This window comes from Lepisosteus platostomus, chromosome 11 (genome assembly GCF_059453375.1).
Source record: "Lepisosteus platostomus isolate fLepPlt1 chromosome 11, fLepPlt1.hap1, whole genome shotgun sequence".
Classification (NCBI taxonomy): domain Eukaryota; kingdom Metazoa; phylum Chordata; class Actinopteri; order Semionotiformes; family Lepisosteidae; genus Lepisosteus; species Lepisosteus platostomus.
In genome coordinates, this window is record NC_142621.1 from 18455561 (window position 1) to 18473320 (window position 17760).

General features: G+C 38.6%; 3 protein-coding genes across 5 annotated transcripts; all 3 read left to right on the forward strand.

The window, feature by feature from the left end:
* The first annotated feature begins 273 nt into the window (after window positions 1-273).
* Window positions 274-6563, forward strand: LOC148652114 (uncharacterized). 2 transcript variants are annotated; one of them, XM_088598735.1, is made up of 2 exons: window positions 274-1148; window positions 3861-6563. In XM_088598735.1, the coding sequence occupies exons 1-2, from the start codon at window positions 877-879 to the stop codon at window positions 4099-4101; spliced, it is 513 nt and encodes a 170-aa protein (XP_088454861.1). In that variant the 5' UTR covers window positions 274-876; the 3' UTR covers window positions 4102-6563. The 2 variants fall into 2 exon arrangements, with proteins under 2 accessions (XP_088454861.1, XP_088454862.1); XM_088598736.1 differs by having other exon boundaries at window positions 3864-6563.
* Window positions 6564-8875: 2312 nt separating this feature from the next.
* LOC148652115 (uncharacterized) lies at window positions 8876-14139 on the forward strand. Its single transcript, XM_088598739.1, has 3 exons — window positions 8876-9182; window positions 9947-10976; window positions 13300-14139. The coding sequence occupies exons 2-3, from the start codon at window positions 10711-10713 to the stop codon at window positions 13466-13468; spliced, it is 435 nt and encodes a 144-aa protein (XP_088454865.1). The 5' UTR covers window positions 8876-9182; window positions 9947-10710; the 3' UTR covers window positions 13469-14139.
* Window positions 14140-14278: 139 nt separating this feature from the next.
* On the forward strand, window positions 14279-17415 carry bsnd (barttin CLCNK type accessory subunit beta). Of its 2 annotated transcripts, none has more exons than XM_088598733.1 (3): window positions 14279-15365; window positions 16056-16183; window positions 16637-17415. In XM_088598733.1, exons 1-3 carry the CDS (start codon window positions 15189-15191, stop codon window positions 17016-17018), a joined length of 687 nt encoding a protein of 228 aa, XP_088454859.1. In that variant the 5' UTR covers window positions 14279-15188; the 3' UTR covers window positions 17019-17415. The 2 variants fall into 2 exon arrangements, with proteins under 2 accessions (XP_088454859.1, XP_088454860.1); XM_088598734.1 differs by having other exon boundaries at window positions 16056-16159.
* The last annotated feature ends 345 nt before the right edge of the window (window positions 17416-17760 follow it).

A 17760-nucleotide genomic window follows, 5' to 3' on the forward strand; every position in this document is an offset into this window, starting at 1 on the left:
TATGTTGACATTTCTGATGAAGAACACCACAGCCATAAATATAGTGAATATACAGAATTAAAGAATTATAAATTAATCTAAATATTATTGACAGTTTTAATGGTACTGCATTTTTCCATATACATTTGTCAATGTATCCAGTGAGTAGACCACATGTAGTTGCAGTTTAAAAGGGGCAATAAAGAATTTAAAGTTTCCGATAAAACACGCTCCAGGGCGGGGCGCTGACATACTCCCCCATGATGAAGACATATTGCTATTCACACGGCAGACACCATAGTCAACACTTGCCTTGTAAGCATTCACCTTCACCTTGTTAAGAGTTTCCTGAGTCCACTGCAAAACTTTTTTTCTTCCACAGAGGTCACAAAATGATTGCGCAAAGAATTTTCTGTATATGCGAATCGCAAAGCGCAGATACATAAGGTAACGTTACTTTGTCTCATATAAAAAAATAAACTACAAGCATCAGAAAGGAAAGTCGTCTGGATGGAAATGAGAGTTTTTGTCTTCATCTTAATTCATCGATAATTTCAATCAGCGTTATAAAACCCGTTTTAAAAAAGGAAAACGATAACTACGTTTTTGTGCTGCGAACTCAATTTTTTCAAGCACCTGTATTCCAAGATCTATCTACGGAGCATGAGACACACAGCTCGGACAACCAAAGCAGTGCCTACACTTGTAAGAGAATAACTTTGTCGATTGCTCGCTAACAGGTGAAGGCAAACGGAGCGCGACAGTGTGGAACTGTCCCGCGTTCTGAACAGCAGCACTTTCTTCCAATCCGCCGCCCATGGAATCCTGCAGACCGCGCCCCGCATTCAACAGCGAGTAACTCCCGCAGTTCGTTCTCCACAAACCTGAGGGTTTGACATGCCTTCTTTACACCATGGAGCCATTTTCATCGGGGTGTTCCTTATTGTTACTGGGGGGTCAACTGCCTTCCTGGGCTCCAATCAGAACAAGCTGCACGCTTTCAGTTTATGTTGCGTTGTGATGGGGGCAATGCTCCTAATACTGGGGCTGTTTTGGGCCATGAAAGAAAAACTCAGACCCGGCATTTCTCCCAACGATTACGGCCACGTTCTCTTTACCCCTCCATCTGGGAGTCATATTCCGGAGTCTCAGGCCGTCTTGCTTCAAAGGTGGGTGGCATGCGAGTGGTATGTCAGCATTTTATTTTATCTAACTATAGCAGTTTCAGTTCAATCTAAGCGTTTATATGCCGCCACACCTCCAGAAATATTGTGTCTAATATGTGTAATGTAAGAACAGGACGTAAAGGATTAACTTCCCTCCTAATATTTTCTTATTCCACAAAAGTAAAAGGGAATTTATTGTTTTGTTATATCTCAGACCGGGCACCGTTTTCTTATGCTATTGACTTCTTCTCTGTAAAATGTGCTGATTGGAGAAACTGACCCAACTGGTGGAAAGCCACAGTCTTCTGTTTTTACAAGGATCTCGACATCGTTACTTTTTGGGTGTTTACCCAATGTTTACAGTACACATTTACGATCGATAATCGACTCAGTAGATTAGTAGATTCAGTTAGAACAAGAAAAAACAAGAAAAAGACTGAAGATCCTTGGCTGATCGCCACTTAGAGATCTTCGCTTCACCATTCTAAAAAAAAACGATCTGCTGCCATCGCGTGGGCACAATGAAAACATCATGTTTGTATTTCCATAGGAAAGCTGTAACAGCATTCGCCGCGTTTCTTGTTTTTATTTCATCTCAATCATGAATGACGTAGTTGAACCAATCAAGTTGTTGTGAATAAAAATAATATTTTAAAGAGGCCCTATTTAGATACTAATTGGGAGTATGGGACAAGCTACCAGGCCATGTTTGTTGAAGGTGATCTCCTAGCTTTCTTCAGCTGGATGAGATCCTTGGATCAATTAACCACCAAAGAAGTAGGGCTAGATGGGCTGAATTATCTACCCCCCTTTGTAACCTTTATGTTCTTATTGAGAACTGCTTCTAAAACCTCCAGAAAGTGACACTTGGCACTTGCCTACCCCTGGTCTGCAACATCGGTATTGTACAATTAGACCAAAGGGAACACATTACTACAGACAACAGCTATGATTACATGCAGACATTTTCAAGGAGAATGCTTATGAACTTAGTGCCTTAATGTTAGCGTAAGCACAGATTTCTCCTGAACTTGTTAAAAAGTGTGTAGGCATGAAAATCCCCCACTGCCATAGATGAGGGTAGAAATGTTTCACTATCTTGCTCATGATACAGCAATGCCAGTAAGGTTTTAACATAAAAAAACCAAGCACAATCCATTTAAAATAAACCAGGAGGCAAACGTAGTATCTAGTCAAGTGGTTCTTGTAACATGTAAACAATGTTTACAACATTGTTAATATGTAAACAATGTTTTGGGGATTTTTCCAGTAAACTACATGATAATATACATGGCACATTTAAGTATTAGCCATCCCCTTTTATTTTCCCTGCCTTTTTTAAACAGACCTTTCCTGGACAGTGAGTAAAAAGTAAAAATGTACTTTTAAATAAAATTCTAAAATAATGGAAAACACACATACATCAAGCCACTGACACAAACTGTGGTGAAAAATAATAGCACCCACTCAATCTGTGTACAGTTTGGTTGTTCACAAGAACCTGTTCCTGTGGTACAATTTGTGTGTGTTACAGACTTTTTTCATAGCCTATTTTAATATTGTTGTTAAAGCCAAGACAACACAAAATATAAACTTGTGGGTTAAATGTCTCCTAAAATTGTCCCTTGTGTGTGCATGTGTGCCCTTTGCTGGACGGGCATCTCCACCAGGGTGTATCCCACCTTGTTCCTGTTGCTTGATCAGGCTTGCCCATGCCTTTTTCGGATGAAGCAGCAAATGGATGGATTTCTAAGCCCCATGTTAGGGTGCTTCTGTTAAAGATTAAATCTCAACAGCATGACTGCAATAATCCAAGGAGCAAAGTGTTTACATGAGATAAGAATATTTTGTAAAATGAAAAACAAATGACAACCCAACTCATTTAAGTCATTGATTGAAATAAGCTACTAATTTCAGAGTTAGGAGAACAATCAATGCTGGAATGAAAAGAAAACGATAGTCGTTCTGAGTTATTTATTGCCTTCCTTATATTGTTTACGTGTTCAGTATTAGTCTATATACTAAAATAAAACACCTGCATTTCATTAGCACTATTTAATATTACATTTTTAAAGTTAGACCATTGCAAAAATATTTTTCTTTTATGAGTATCCTCATGAAGTGTTGAACCACTGCATTACAACACAGACTAAAACTGTTTAAATGGCATTTTAAGCACAAAGTTTGTTCATATTTAAATATTTGCATGACTTTATATTAAAACCAGATTAAAATTTGGATTCATAAAATGTTCTATCAATTATTAGAAATATTCTGCTTTTACTCAAAGTGAGGGTCCTCAAAGACAGGGTCTCCAAACTGAAAAGGAAGCTTTTCATCCCAAGTCCAGTAGTGTGTAAAACAACCACAGTTCAGAACAGAGTGCTTCTACATTGACACTGACTATGGATCAGTTAATGTTCTGACCTGCAGTTCTGCTTTTAATACTTGAAGAATACGTGTACAGAATTACTTATAGTTTAGTATCTCTGATACTTAGAGTTTGTATTTAGGATTAACCTGGTGGTTTGAAGTGTCTTTAAAACTATAAGGTCTTTTAGTTTATACAGACCTTAGATAGATATATAAGACTTTATTGATCCTGAAGGGAAATTGAGATTAACCTTAAGCCATGCAGTTATTCTAATGGCTTCATCAGTGGGCAAAATTTCTTCTAATTCTATTTTTTTCAACTGGTTTGTGCCTTTATTTCAGAAGACTCGACAGAATGCGGTGGGTCAGGTACCACGAGAATGACTTTGACTTCCCCCCAAGTGACCCTGTCATCAGCTGCCCAGGAAGGCCACCTCACTGGGACCTGGAGGCACCGCCCTCATATGAAATGGCCATGAAGACGACAAAGAGCTCCACTCACCTCCGGCGCTGCTACTCTGACACCCAGCTGCCGAGCGAGCCATTGTTTGGCGAGTCAAGAGAAATGAGCTTTGAAGTCTAGTGCTTTTTACTGACAAAGCCAAGATTGTAGATTGTACAATCTGATTATATCACTGTACTCAGTTACAAACTTTTCAGATGTATGTCTGCACACAGAAGCTGGCCTCTAATACTTATCCCAAGATGCCATTGGTATGTACAGACTGCACAAGCAGTAGGTTTTCACACTAGTCCAGTCCACTTTCCAGTAGTTGTTAAGTGAATGAACTGGAACTCATATTTCTAGGAGAAGCAGGGAATCAAAACTTTAATTGGAAAGTGGCAGATTATTGGGAAATGTTTCTGAGGTTCATTGCAAGGTAATCTATTCAGTCTTCTGGCTTGCAAGCCTAGCCCCCCTTTTACTTTTAAATCATGTTAATACTGTATATATGAAGATAGCAAAAGTTTGGTGCACAGTGGCTCAAATGGAAAGAACTGTGTGCTTAATCTTTTCTACACTTGTTGAGTTCATTGAGGATTGTATTCATAAGGAATTTTACACCATTGGACCACTGGCCTTTGGAGCACTTTTCTGATAAAGAATTAATAGACTTCAAATGTTACAAATAGACATCTAAACAGGGAATCATAAAAGACGTACTCAAGGGTACTAACAGTGTGAAATGACAGTAAATAGAATAGAGTGAGGGCATGTGTTTTCCTGTCCACCAGAGAAGGAAACACTTTGCACTGCTGAGATTCCAAAACACTGAGTGTGAATGGTTGATCCAGTACTGCACAGCTCAGTTGCTTTTGGTTCCAACAGCAATGGACAAATGGCCTGATGATGTCTGGTGCTGTTTTGTGGGAAAATTTTCCCACATTTCCCATGTTTCCCATTTTTTTACATCCATCTCTGAATTTACTATTGCAAAGGGCTGGTTTACAGACCAAGACTACTCTGTGAAGTCACTAGATTTCATCAAGGCACCAGCCTTGGACTACCCAATGTTATTTCAGGTAAACAAGTTTATGATAGCTACATCACTCAGGAAAAGAATACAGGAATATGAGTCTTTCAGTCCTACAAAAAGCTTTACAATACCTTTGCTCTCGATTAAAGAGTGTGGATAGCAGACCCACACAAGCAGTAAAAATGTTCAGTTGCCTTCAACTATCATTCAGACAACGTTAGGACTGACACGATGTCATTGCCTTATCTTCTTACAAACATTCGTATTCCTGGGATGTGTAGCCTTGGACCTGGAGAGCCTTAAAAATTCTAGTTTCCAGGGACTTCTTGATTTATGTAGTATTTAACAGAATTTCAGGCCAGATCTTAGACTTGCCTACTTCCACCCTCCTACATACATATGTACTGTAGCTCACCTCCTGAACTTCCCATTGTGCATCTCACTCTCTGGACCCATCTCTCCACACCATCTTCACCCTGGCAGCAGCACCCTGGCCTACTACTCGCGAAAATGAAGGAGGCTTCAGTCAGCCTCGTCTTTGCAGTTAGACTGCCATTTCCTCAGCTGGGTGAGTTACACCAAACAAACCTCTAATTTTCTACTATTGCATTTATTAGGATCTGACCAAACTGCTGAATATTCAGTTGTTTGAAATCTTCATTGGTAGGAGGGTAAAGATTTTTATTTTATTTAATAATTTTTATTGTCTTTCTCCAGGACCATTTCTCCAGATCTCTATCTTAAAGGTGCCTGACTGGGTTACATTTTACAGAAATGTAAACCACTGCTTCATACTCCCAAAAACTTTAAAAACTTTAAAATGCTGTTTGTTGCCTTAAATTGTAAACATAATACCAAGCTCTACCCACAAACATTGTTTCCGTGAGATCATATTCAAAACATATTTTGAACATGCATTTATGAACTGGATATTGCTAAAGAAAAGTTAACCACAGCCACCCAGCCACAGAGGATTTAATCATACTTTGGCATTATACCTTGTCATTACAATTACCTATTGTAATGCTATTTAATATCCAATGCACTTTTATCTTCTGATGTGCTCATTCCTTAATGAGACAATTAAAATGGCATTAACAGAAGAGAGGATACAAATGAGTGGAGGCTATTTGGAACATCTAGCTCATTTGGTAGCTTGTAGGCTGTTGATCTGGGTACCACATTAGATTGATTTTTGAAAGAAGCAAGGAAATCAGTTTCCATAATGTTGCTGTGTAGCTTAATACTTTAAAACAATAATAGCAAGAGCATTTATATAATCAAAGACACAACAGCCTGCAATCCTAGCAGTACTAGGATTCCAGCCATATCACCCTGCAACTCACAACTGGCAACCCACTGAAGCTAAGCAGGTGTGAGCCTGGTCAGTGCCTGGATGGAAGACCTCCTGGGAAAAACTAAGGTTGCTGCTGGAAGAGGTCTTAGTGGGGCCAGCAGGGGGCACTCACCCTGCGGTCTATGTGGGTCCTAATGCCCCAGTATAGCGACGGGGACACTATACTGTAAACAGGCGCCGTCCTTCAGATGAGACTTAAAACCGAGGTCCTGACTCCCAGGGCGTTTCTCGAAAAGAGTAGGGGTGTAACCCCGGCGTCCTGGCCAAAGTTCCCATTGGCCCTTACCAATCATGGCCTCCTAATGATCCCCATCTATGAATTGGCTTCATTACTCTGCTCTCCTCCCCACTGATAACTGATGTGTGGTGAGCGTTCTGGCGCACTATGGCTGCCGTCGCATCATCCAGGTGGATGCTGCACATTGGTGGTGGTGGAGGGGAGTCCCCATTATCTGTAAAGCGCTTTGAGTGGAGTGTCCAGAAAAGCGCTATATAAGTGTAAGCAATTATTAATTACTTCATGCTACACCTACTTAGTAACATAATATCCCAAGACAAAAATGTATCTGCCCCATCTTATCCAAGTTTCCATACTCTGACAGATAAAAAATCCTTAGGTTGAGGTCATAGCCACAACAGTACCCATATCTTCACAGCTCCTTTCAGACCAGAAGGTCACCATTAAGACTCAAATGCTTAGACTTGAAATCTCATACTATTGTCGTACTATAAACTGTCATTAGCTATCTGGCTTGGTTTACAGTGCTAATCGCAGGTCACATCATGTTGGTATGCATGCTAAAACTGTATTGCTTAAATTAGAAAAGTAGTGGACAGATCAGTGCACATAACTCAGATTTTGTACTCATGCTCTTCAGTATGAATTTGTGAGACTTGTCTAGTGTTGCAGTTTGCTTTTGGTGCCACAGTGTTTGAACCTTTGACAGCAGTATCAGTTTGTGCAAAAGAAATTGAACCAAGAAATGTAAACAAAAATCTTATTTGCTGAATTGCTCTTGTTTTTTGTACATTATGTTACAATTATTTTTTGTGTTTTCTGTTTTAAGAGTATTTTTTTCTGTAGTTGACCTTGGTCACAGTTACCTTCCATTGTCTTCTGCAAACTTATAATGGATCATCCTGAGATTCTCAGACTCCCCCCCTTGGAATAAGTAATACTGTTCACTGTTAGAGCAAAGGTTAGGGCAGGTTCTGCAAAAGGAACATGCAGAGATTAATTACACATTAATCCATTGAAACGTACAGTGAAGAGAGTGAAATATGTAATATTATGGCTATGGAGCTCCAGAGCCAAAATATTGTGAATTTCATGCTCATACTTTTTTCCTTGAACAGCTTCTTATGCTCAGCATTACAATCAGACCAAGTGGAAAGCCAGTATGTTTTTTTTACTTATTGGAAAATGAAAATGAACAATAATTTTCAGGTATAGTTAACTGTAAGACTATGGAATTAAGAAAATAAAATTCAGAAGCATAATACCTTGGTTAAAATTTGCAAGTGTTTAACATTACTTTTAGTAATGTGTGTGATATTTTCAGATCACTCCTCACCTGGAGGCACTATTATACTTTGTTGTACACAGAAGATTACATCTATGCATAATGATTTACTATTAGCACAGAGCTGAAATATTCTGAAAATCAGTGTTTCACCTATGCACAAATATTAGGAGCTTTTTACTGAAATATGATACTGCCTCACATAAACTCCAGAAAACTTTTATATGTTTCAATGACAAAAAATGTCTTTTTTATTAAAGGAACCCTGCCTGCCTTTATAGAATACATTTCAATAGGTTATAAAATATGCCTGTGTATGCTGAATATGATATGTTGTTGCATTTATATTTTTATGGCACTGACGATATGTAATAGAGCATAAAACTGATTATCTGACATGCGCTTAGATGGAGTTTACTTATCTGCATGTGAAGGCTGTTACTTTGTACATTTCTAAAAAAATAAAGGAATTGATGTCTGTTATGAACGCATCTTTTTAACGTGCTCGATAATTATCTATAAATTGCAGCTGTTATTGTATGTTTAAATATTGCCTCAACATACTGTATTTAAATATACTAATAATAACACCACTAACATTACCTGAAGTTAACATAATCTGTTAGCTGCATCAGTGAAAGTAGTGGTGTACAAGCAGTAAGACATCGCAGTGAAATAGTCTGTGCAAGCAGAAGTAGTAATTACAAGCACAAAAAAGACAAATTGTGAAGGTCAGTGCTGCTGCTGTAATTGTATCAGTGATGTTGTGCTACCAATTAATTTCCATCATCGTAAAGATCACCATATACGTATTCATTTATCCGTCAATCAACAGTGTTTAATTATAGTCAATTAAATGAAGGAAACAAATCCATGACAATAAAATGTTCTATTAATTTTAAAATAGCAATTAACTAATGAAATTAATAGTATAGACCTTAAAACGAACACACAAACAAGATTTGAGCATGCAGATATTGTGGCAGTGCACAGCCTGTGTAGAACAGTTTTCTAGGAGGAGTTGGTTGAAGTACAGTCAGCCAACTGCGTAGAGGGGAGAGCGAAAAGAGTTGAAGAGAAACTATCTCGACATCTTAAGTTTTTGAAAAAATTAAAGTCGCCCGTTTTGATAAAATAAAATCCTGTGCAGTTTTTAGCTTTACGCATATTTAAAATATATAAAAACAGTTCTTTACTGAAGATCATTTACGTAACAAATATACAATTCTGGCAGTAACGGGTCTTTCTCTATCTTCTTCGCGGAACTGCAGTGCTCTAAAGCCGTCTTCCTACAAGCAACTAAGAGGTAAGAATAAGCTTTGTCCGCACGGAAACATCCTCTTACTGGTTGTATGCTAGCGATTCTTATCGCAATTCTCCTCGAATGCAAACTATATAATGCTAAACTAGTAGATTAAACTAATGTATAGATATTTTTGTGTTTTGAGACACGCGTGTGAAGAGTAGCAGAGAGGGGCTGCGCCCACTGCCTACAGTAAATTGGTGTAGTCCCGCGTTTCATTGTTTAATATCTGAATGCCTGTTTTTCAAAGTGAAATACAGTCTATAAAATTTTATTTTGTTTGCTGTGTACAGAAGTTAATTTACCGATTAAAATATAAAAAGCAACCGGAAAGTTTGCTCAATGATGGATGGTTGAATAACACCCCACAAATTTGGATATCATTTCAAGAAAAAATGTGTACAATAGTTTACCCACAAAACGTACGAAAAATATTCCAAAGGTAATAATTACAGTAAGAAAGAAAAGAAGAAATATACGTCATGATATATTATTCTAGTATTTCGTGATTTTATGTGGTTACAAAAGCCTTTTTATTCATAAATAGGAATAATGTACAAAGCATTAGTAGCAGATTTTTAATAGGCGAAGCCATAAAATGCTTGGGATAAAAATGCAGCTTTTGTGTACAGGAGTAAACAGCAGACGATATCTAACAGTCTTTCTTGTTCACATGCATTTGTGTTAGTGTCTCACAGCTATATTTAAAACAACGATCATATTTTTTTTCTTTATAAAGTACCTTTAATAATGTTTTTTCTCCATAGAGCACCTTGAAGTGTTTAATCTCTTCTTTTGGCCCCTCCTGAACCCCAGACTGGTGATTGGTCATTGCTGTCAGTTCCTGCAGTGGGTGTCCAAGACTTGCCAGGATTTTCCAGTCCTTCCAATCATTCGACTCCCTCTCGCTTTGACTGCACTGCATTTGAAGTTTTTACATTTTGCTTGGGAATCTCTGCAGTTACACTGAGGGAGACCATTTCCTTTTGCCTAAATGAAGTGGACTCCATGCCTTAATGGCAAATACATAATTGCTGAAGTGGTCTACATTGGGGAGATTTGTCTAAGGAATTAAGAATCGTGATAAAGCCACACCAGAACTTCAGGCTCAGCACAGATCGGCCATATCTAGATTGTACGTGGCACTGGAGTGCATACAAATTGAGCACAGGAAGGAGGCACTTCTCTACATTAAGGGGAAGAGTGGACCGTGAACTGTTGCAAGGAAGTATCTGATTTTGATTTTAACAAACAAAAAACGTGATTGTTCATGAAATGTTCAGCCGTTCACAACCTTTGTGGTGCTCTCTAGGTTGCCCTTTCTGTTGTCATTAGTTTACGACTTGCCTGGGTTTTCTTTCACCTCCATCATGACTCACTCCCAAGGGAGTAATGAGGCTGAGAACTAAGTGGTGGGGCGGTTTTGTGTTGTGATTTAAGGGAGTACACTCCCTTTTTGTCTGGCAATCCTGCAGACGAAGGCGAATAAGAAGAAGTGAGCAGAAGCAGAGATTCTCTAAGCTGTGGAGAAATGCCTTCCATACACAGCGGAGTCATCTCTCTGGGGATATTCCTCATGGGTACTGGGGTCCTCATGTTTCTATGTTTAGGAAACTCTTGGGAAGCCCAAGGAGCAAGATTGTTTGGCCTGGCCTTGGCGGTATTTGGTGCCATCCTGATAGTGTTGGGACTGTACTTGGCCATGAAATCGCAGCATGTCACCACTACAGGACACTTTCCACTCCACCTAGGGGCCTGCACCCGTTACCATGGAAACCAGGCTGTTATCATACAGAGGTGGGTGTGCAGTGTGTTTCACATATTGTTTTGGTAATGTTGGTCTTCTGAGGAGGACATCCTTCTGAGTTGAAAGTCATCTTTTAATCGTTAGTCCTTGGGTTGAGTTCTGATCACAGCTCAGTGGGTTCGTCAAACCAGAAAAATGTGTCTGTCACTCTTGGTCCTGGAGTTTGCCCTCATGTAATATAGGTCTTACACACGCAGAAAAAAAATATTGTCACTCTTATTTTAAAATATATATATAGGATGAGTAAAGTTATCAGGTAAATTAACAGAGTACAGACATGGATGGCAATACATATTATACATATTACATAGTTTGCAGCTCCATAGTTGATCACACATTGTGTTTAGGAGGAGGTCCATATAGGACTGAAAACAGGAGACACTTTTTTTTACACAATGGGTCGTGAATCACCAGAGCATTGTTACCTAGCAATTTGCTGGGATCCTTTTAAGAATTACCAGCAAACCCCTGAGCAAGATGGACTAAATTATATTCTCAAATCAGTAAGGTGTTAGAAACTAAATGACTGAGAAGGAATTATGTTTTTCAGTTATGTTCTTGTTCAGTTATATTTTTCTCACTAAAAAAGGCAGAAGTCAACTTTCTCTGGTATTCTGCTTTTAATATTGAGTTAGGTATTGTAAGTATGGGTCATTGAATAGTAGACATAATGGATGACTAATAAAAGCTTTACAATACTATTTTAAATTGATTAGAACAAAAAACAATACTCTGTTAATTGTTCAGCAAGGGTGGTAACATCTGTGACCTCTATATAGATTTGTATTGTATTTGTATAGATTTGATATGTATTTGGTGTACAGACCTGATGGAAATACTTCTAATATCTTAAGGGGCCAAAGTTTGGAACACTTTCAAAATAGTTTAAACCTACAATATGGCTGTCCTTTAGTCTGTTTTCCCAAGTATAATAACCTTTGCCATTCCAGTAAAAAAAGACCGTTCTCTTAAGAAGTGTCTTTGTGATATGTGATCTTGTTTCAGTAATGAGAATCTTGGAATAATAAAAGCAGCATGTGTTAAAGCTTTTGTGTGGGAGGGGTTGTTCATGTCTGTAGAATAAACAAAATGTGCCAAATTTAAACATTGAGCACAGAATCCTTGAGATCCTGACAGGGCATTGGCTGAGCAGATACTGAGGGCATCATTCCAATTTCCCCACTTCCTGTGTGACTGTACCACTTTACTCTCTATAAAAAACAAATGTTAAATTGAAAGGATGTGTAGTCAGCAGGCAAAGTGTTTCACTCAGAATGTCTGCTTTTTTTGTGTACTTTCCTTATTATGATGTATCTATTCAGGTTTCATTTGTACTAGTTATAAACAATTCTTTCTAGGCCCCCTAACTTCAACAGCATCTGACATTAATACAACACAGTTTGACAACATTTAAGACCTCTGATTGGTTAACAGTAACTCCTCCCTCTAAACCAATAATATTCTGAAGAGCAGCAGCCCTTGAGGTGAAACAGGACTTTATGTCAGGACAACGCACAACAGTTAGACTGTAATAATAACACATGCACAATCACTGCACAATAACTGGACTGAAAATGAAACCTGCACAACAGCTGGAATGTGAGAATACCACATGCTTAAGCAAAGCACAACAACAAGGCCAAAGGACAATACACACAAACACTCACACACAACAGTTACACAACAGGAGCAATAAACACATTTCACAGCAGCTAAGAATAAAAACTTTTGCATACACACTACCACAAAATTGCCTGTTCCTAGGGAATAAATAGCAAATCCTTTCAGTATGAAATTAGCATCTTAATTTAATCATTTTTGTCAATCATTAACTTAGTGTATGTTTCTGGTTTTAGCTGACTTTGTTGGTACAGTATGGGTTCTTTGTATTTTTCTTTATCTTATTTAATTTCCAAGTTGAATTCTGCAGGAAGGGATTAGTTTGTTAATTAGCCATCTGGGCTATATTCAATGGGCAAAGATTATTAGATTGAAAAATTTTACTCTTCCTTTTTTTTAAATCCTCTCCTCTATTATAGATAAAATACCTGTTTTTCTTGTAGTTTATATGAGTATTGATATTCTCTTTTACTTTCAAGTACAATAAATTGCAGTTAAGAAAATATAATGATGCCTGCCTGCAAAACACCTAGGAGGTTGCAGAGGGCTCTGTGAATACAGAGCCGACAGAGCTCTGTCCGATTATTCCCACCCTACCCTCAGCTGTGCTTGACCAATTGTATATTATTACCTGGGGAACGGCAGTCAGAGTATGCTATTTACATGAACATCTCTACTTTCCTGTGTTTCTAGGAGACTTGACAGGATAAGGAGAGTTGTTTCCGAAGACAGAGAGCATGTCCAAGCCCCTCCCAGTCACAGCCATCACAGCATCCTGGGATACCCCCCACTTTGGGACCTGGACCCTCCGCCTTCGTACGAGACTGTTATGAAGAGCACCATGAGCACGGCACGGCTCTGACTGACTCCACAAACAGAAACACGGTGCAGCTCAGCAGGAGTAAATAGTAAACTCTTTTTCATGCCCTGCTTGGAATACAGATCTGCTATTTATCCTTCCCCACACTTTCTCTCCTGCCTGACCTGGAAGAACCTAAGTAACCACACAGCACTTCTTATATCAGGGTTGGTCCTTTATTTCTGTACTAGGGAGCAGACAAGACATTGCTCACCTACGTGAAGCTGAAGGCTTAGACACTTTGAGATACAGGTCATATTTCTTTCTTCCTCTAGCATAGCAAGCAGACTCTCTGGAATGCTCCATGTTCTCAAACTGATCATAAGTGTCCATACAGTGTACTTCTGCCCTTTTAGAAGCTGAACATCATATAAACAGGTCATGCAAGAAAGTCAGTTAATAGTAAAAGTGCTGGTATGGCCCTGGGGGAAAAGCAAGGAATATGAGTTCTCAGATTAATTATGGTAAACTTTTTTATGGGTTTGCCAGGACAATGGCAAGAGTCATTTGTGGCTGGCCAGACTGGTGCCCAGCTCGTTTCTGGAAATTCGGGATGTTTCTAGAATTTTCAGTTAATGAAAAACAGATATGATGTTCTGCTTTGTTTGAAAGATAAGTGTTCATGTAATATGATTCATATGTAATATGTTTAATACCCAAGGGGTAACACTTATGTTACATTTTTTTATTACTGCAAAAAGTATTACACATTAAGGGACACTTCATAGAAAAATATGATAATAATTTTAATAATAGATCAGTCATTCCAATTGTGTTTAATTGTATATTTGCTTTTAAAGCAGCTACACTCAGACTTTTTCTGTTACTATTACTGCATTAGGCCTGCAGCTGTAGTTGTATTCCATTAAAATATAAATAAAATAAAGAACAGACTTTAGAAGTTTGTCCCATTTCCTCTACATGTTAAAATGAAATAAGAATTACACAAAACATAAAAAAATCCTACATTAATAACCCATTGTGAGGTTGGGCTATTTTAGACTCCTTAAATAAAAGAAATAATTTTGAAACCAATGTCTATCCAATCAGTCGAGATTGAGAGTTCAGTCTTTGAGCAGTAAGGCCTGTTATTTATTTCTAAGTTTTATTACCTTCACAGTCATGTGTTTTAAATGGCTTTAACCTTGGCATAATGGGAAATCTGAGCAATGGGTTATCTTTTTAAAGATGGAAGTGGACACACTTATCCAGGTATTCTTTACCTTACACAATGACCTGTTATGTGGACTAGACTTCTGAAAAGTGTAACCATGCCAGCTTGTTCCCTGTGGTGTCTGGCACATGCCTGGTTAGATTTGGTCCCTCGCAAAAGGAGGAGGTGTACAGATATCCTACTCTCTTGCAAGGAGAGCCTGAGGCAAGGTCACATTATAAGGCCACATTACAAGTGCCCTAGAATGAAAAGCAGTGAGTCAGTTTGCATTGATTACAGTCAGTCATAACCAGGCTGGGTGGAACTTGGCCTGACCAGGCTGAAGCAGGTCCCTGTGTACAAAAAACACTACATGTGCTTACACAATGTCACTGTGTTTAGAGCACTGAAAGAGACTAAACCACAGCAGTAGTTCACCGTGATTTTCCAGAAGATTCTCCTCTGTATTTGAGACTTACATCCCTGGATCTTTATTTATGAAGGAATAACAGGAGTTTGCTTGCTTGTGTCTTTGGCTGTGCACTAGATCTTCTGAATTGTGTAGCTTAAATGGCAGATAATAAACCATATCGGTACAGTCTGATTGTGTTGGGGCTGTTCGTGGTCACGATTGGGATGTTTCTCATGAGTGTTGAAGAGCCCCAGATCTATGCCACCTTCTGTGCTATGGGCATCCTCATGGTGGTTGTGGGCATCATCTGGAGCATGTGCCAATGCTATCCAAAGGTAAGGAGGAAAAAGTATCTGTCCATCATCTTCAGAGTGTTCTTGGAGATGGTTGGATTGGACTTGCTGTGTCTAAAGGCTTATATTTAGAATGGTCTGATATTCTTGTGGATGTATGTAGTGACAGTAAATCATGCTTTTTGTATATTTAGTTGTACCTGATTTGAAAATTCGGAATACAAAATGTGTTATTATGACCATTGGGCATGAGTAATACAGTTTTTAACATGTTAGTCTACTCATCTGGCTGTATAAATGCACATGAACAACAAAACGTTGCAGGCTTCTAAAACCTCAACACTCAATTCTAAAAACAAAACACGATCAACAACTGGAAATGCACACCTGTGAAAAGTTACTATATATACAAGCTAATATATACTGTATAAAAACTACACTACTCAAAATTCCTTCTTGGCATTTGTTTGATTGTTTTAGTGGTATCCATGAAATGTCACAAAACCTATTTAAAAGTAAAGAGGAATGGAGAATGTTGTGACCTTGTAATAGTATATTTTAGCTGTCATTTCTTCTTATTATTGTAGACACATGAGTTTTGCAAGCCTTCTTGTTTGTATCTTTATGGCACTTTCAGGCAGGCATTGTTGCTGCTTCTGTGTTTACACTGCCAATAAAACACAAATGCAGCATGTTACAATGCATGTCATTCTTACTCCCTTCCTCTTTCAGGTGACATTTTTACCTGTTTCTGAGATGGGGGATGATTTCCTTCTCCCTGAGAAAGCACCTCTTTGTGCTGCTCCATCCACAGCTGAAGTCCTAGACGAGACAAGGTGCAATGAGAGGCATTTCAAAGGGTGACTGAAAGGGTGAAATTGACACAGCACAGCAGTATGAAAAAGAGCACAGTCTGTTGCTCTGGGTCTGGAAACAGCAAAGAGGATGAGATCACAGCATAATATTTTAATCCAGTTCACCTCTACCATACTTTCAGAATACATACATTTCACATAATTTTTAACGTACAGTACAACTAAGCCATATTATAGTAGATGGAACCTCTGCAATTAAACTCAAATTCAGGAACATTGGTTTATTAATGATATGTCTTACTTTATATTCTTATTCTTAACTTGGTACTGATACTAGCAATGCTATGGATAGTCATTAGGAAACATTTTAAGTCAACACACAGGAAATTTGGTGTACTTCATGATTGCAATATATTAGGCTGATCATGATACTGCATCTGGCAACCTCTTTGAATCATCATGAAGTCACTTGAAGAGTACTGCTCTCTGTCTTCACAGGATGGTAAAGCAACAGCAAGGAGCACCCCTGGCTGTGTTTCATGAAGACACGGAGAGTGTGGGACAGGGTGACCTTGCCTCATTGTGCTCACTCCCACATGACCAAAAGGAGAATGCCACTTTCAGGCACCAGGCACACAGCCACTGGCACCACTGTTCTGATGACATTGCCATGATTGACACGTCCGTGAATAACGAGGAGCACTATTGCTGTACTGAGGCGAATGGTGTGCATGCCAACACCCTGCTCCCATCACCCCTGGGACACTTGAACAAGGCAACAGAAAAGGGTGCTGAAGCAGAGGAGCTGTATTATGGGAAAGTGGAGGACCCCTGCCATGTGGCATCTGACCTGGACAGTGAATTGAGTGAATTGCCCTGATCTGCACCCTAAGGATGTTTTTCACTTTTTGCAGCCCCCTTTTTAAATGATAAATTGTATATTTATATGAATGTTTTTCAGTAATTTAAGGACATATTTAATGGACCCATGGCAGTTGAGTTTGACCAAAAGATGATTAACACAAAATAATATTGGAATACTTGGATGTTGGTGGAGGAGTACTAATTTGCCATTAGTCAGTTATTTGTGGAACCTAGAATGCTGAGGCAACATTGTTCAAATTAGCAAAACAGGAGTGCTTTTCAAAATCATTTAAAATAAATCTTTCATTTCCATCTTCTATTTCCAAAATTCATATATATACATATTTTAAACTGTTCACATTTGAAAAAAAATATGCCAGTAAAATGTGAATAAACAGAAAATGCATTCTGAATGATTCTGTTTCCTTTACACCTATTCTGTGTTATGCTCCTATTATGTGTTAAGTCACAAGCAGCATTACTATTTTGTAGCCTGACCTTGTAAGATCTCAGAAACTCACCAAGGTTGAGCCTGGTCAGTACTGGGATGGGAGATTTCCAAGGAGATCCAGGTTGCTGCTGTATGTGGCACTGGTGGACCAGCAAATGATACACTTCCCTCAGGACCGAAGTTGATCTAGCCTGGGGATAGGGGGCACTGTGCTGTAGGAGGAGCTATTCTATGAATGAGACAATAAACTGATGTCCTAACTAATGGGTCATTAAAGAGCTAATGGCATTTTTCAAAAGGGAAGTAG

What these genes read in the sequence shown, in the direction of transcription:
- LOC148652115 (XM_088598739.1), top strand. Translation starts at nt 10,711, where the DNA reads ATGCCTTCCATACACAGCGGAGTCATCTCTCTGGGGATATTCCTCATG. An exon ending in CAGGCTGTTATCATACAGAG is followed by an intron (nt 10,977 to 13,299) that starts GTGGGTGTGCAG and finishes CTGTGTTTCTAG; the next exon opens with GAGACTTGACAGGATAAGGA.
- bsnd (XM_088598733.1), top strand. Translation starts at nt 15,189, where the DNA reads ATGGCAGATAATAAACCATATCGGTACAGTCTGATTGTGTTGGGGCTG. An exon ending in TGTGCCAATGCTATCCAAAG is followed by an intron (nt 15,366 to 16,055) that starts GTAAGGAGGAAA and finishes TTCCTCTTTCAG; the next exon opens with GTGACATTTTTACCTGTTTC. An exon ending in AATGAGAGGCATTTCAAAGG is followed by an intron (nt 16,184 to 16,636) that starts GTGACTGAAAGG and finishes CTGTCTTCACAG; the next exon opens with GATGGTAAAGCAACAGCAAG.
- LOC148652114 (XM_088598735.1), top strand. Translation starts at nt 877, where the DNA reads ATGCCTTCTTTACACCATGGAGCCATTTTCATCGGGGTGTTCCTTATT. An exon ending in CAGGCCGTCTTGCTTCAAAG is followed by an intron (nt 1,149 to 3,860) that starts GTGGGTGGCATG and finishes CCTTTATTTCAG; the next exon opens with AAGACTCGACAGAATGCGGT.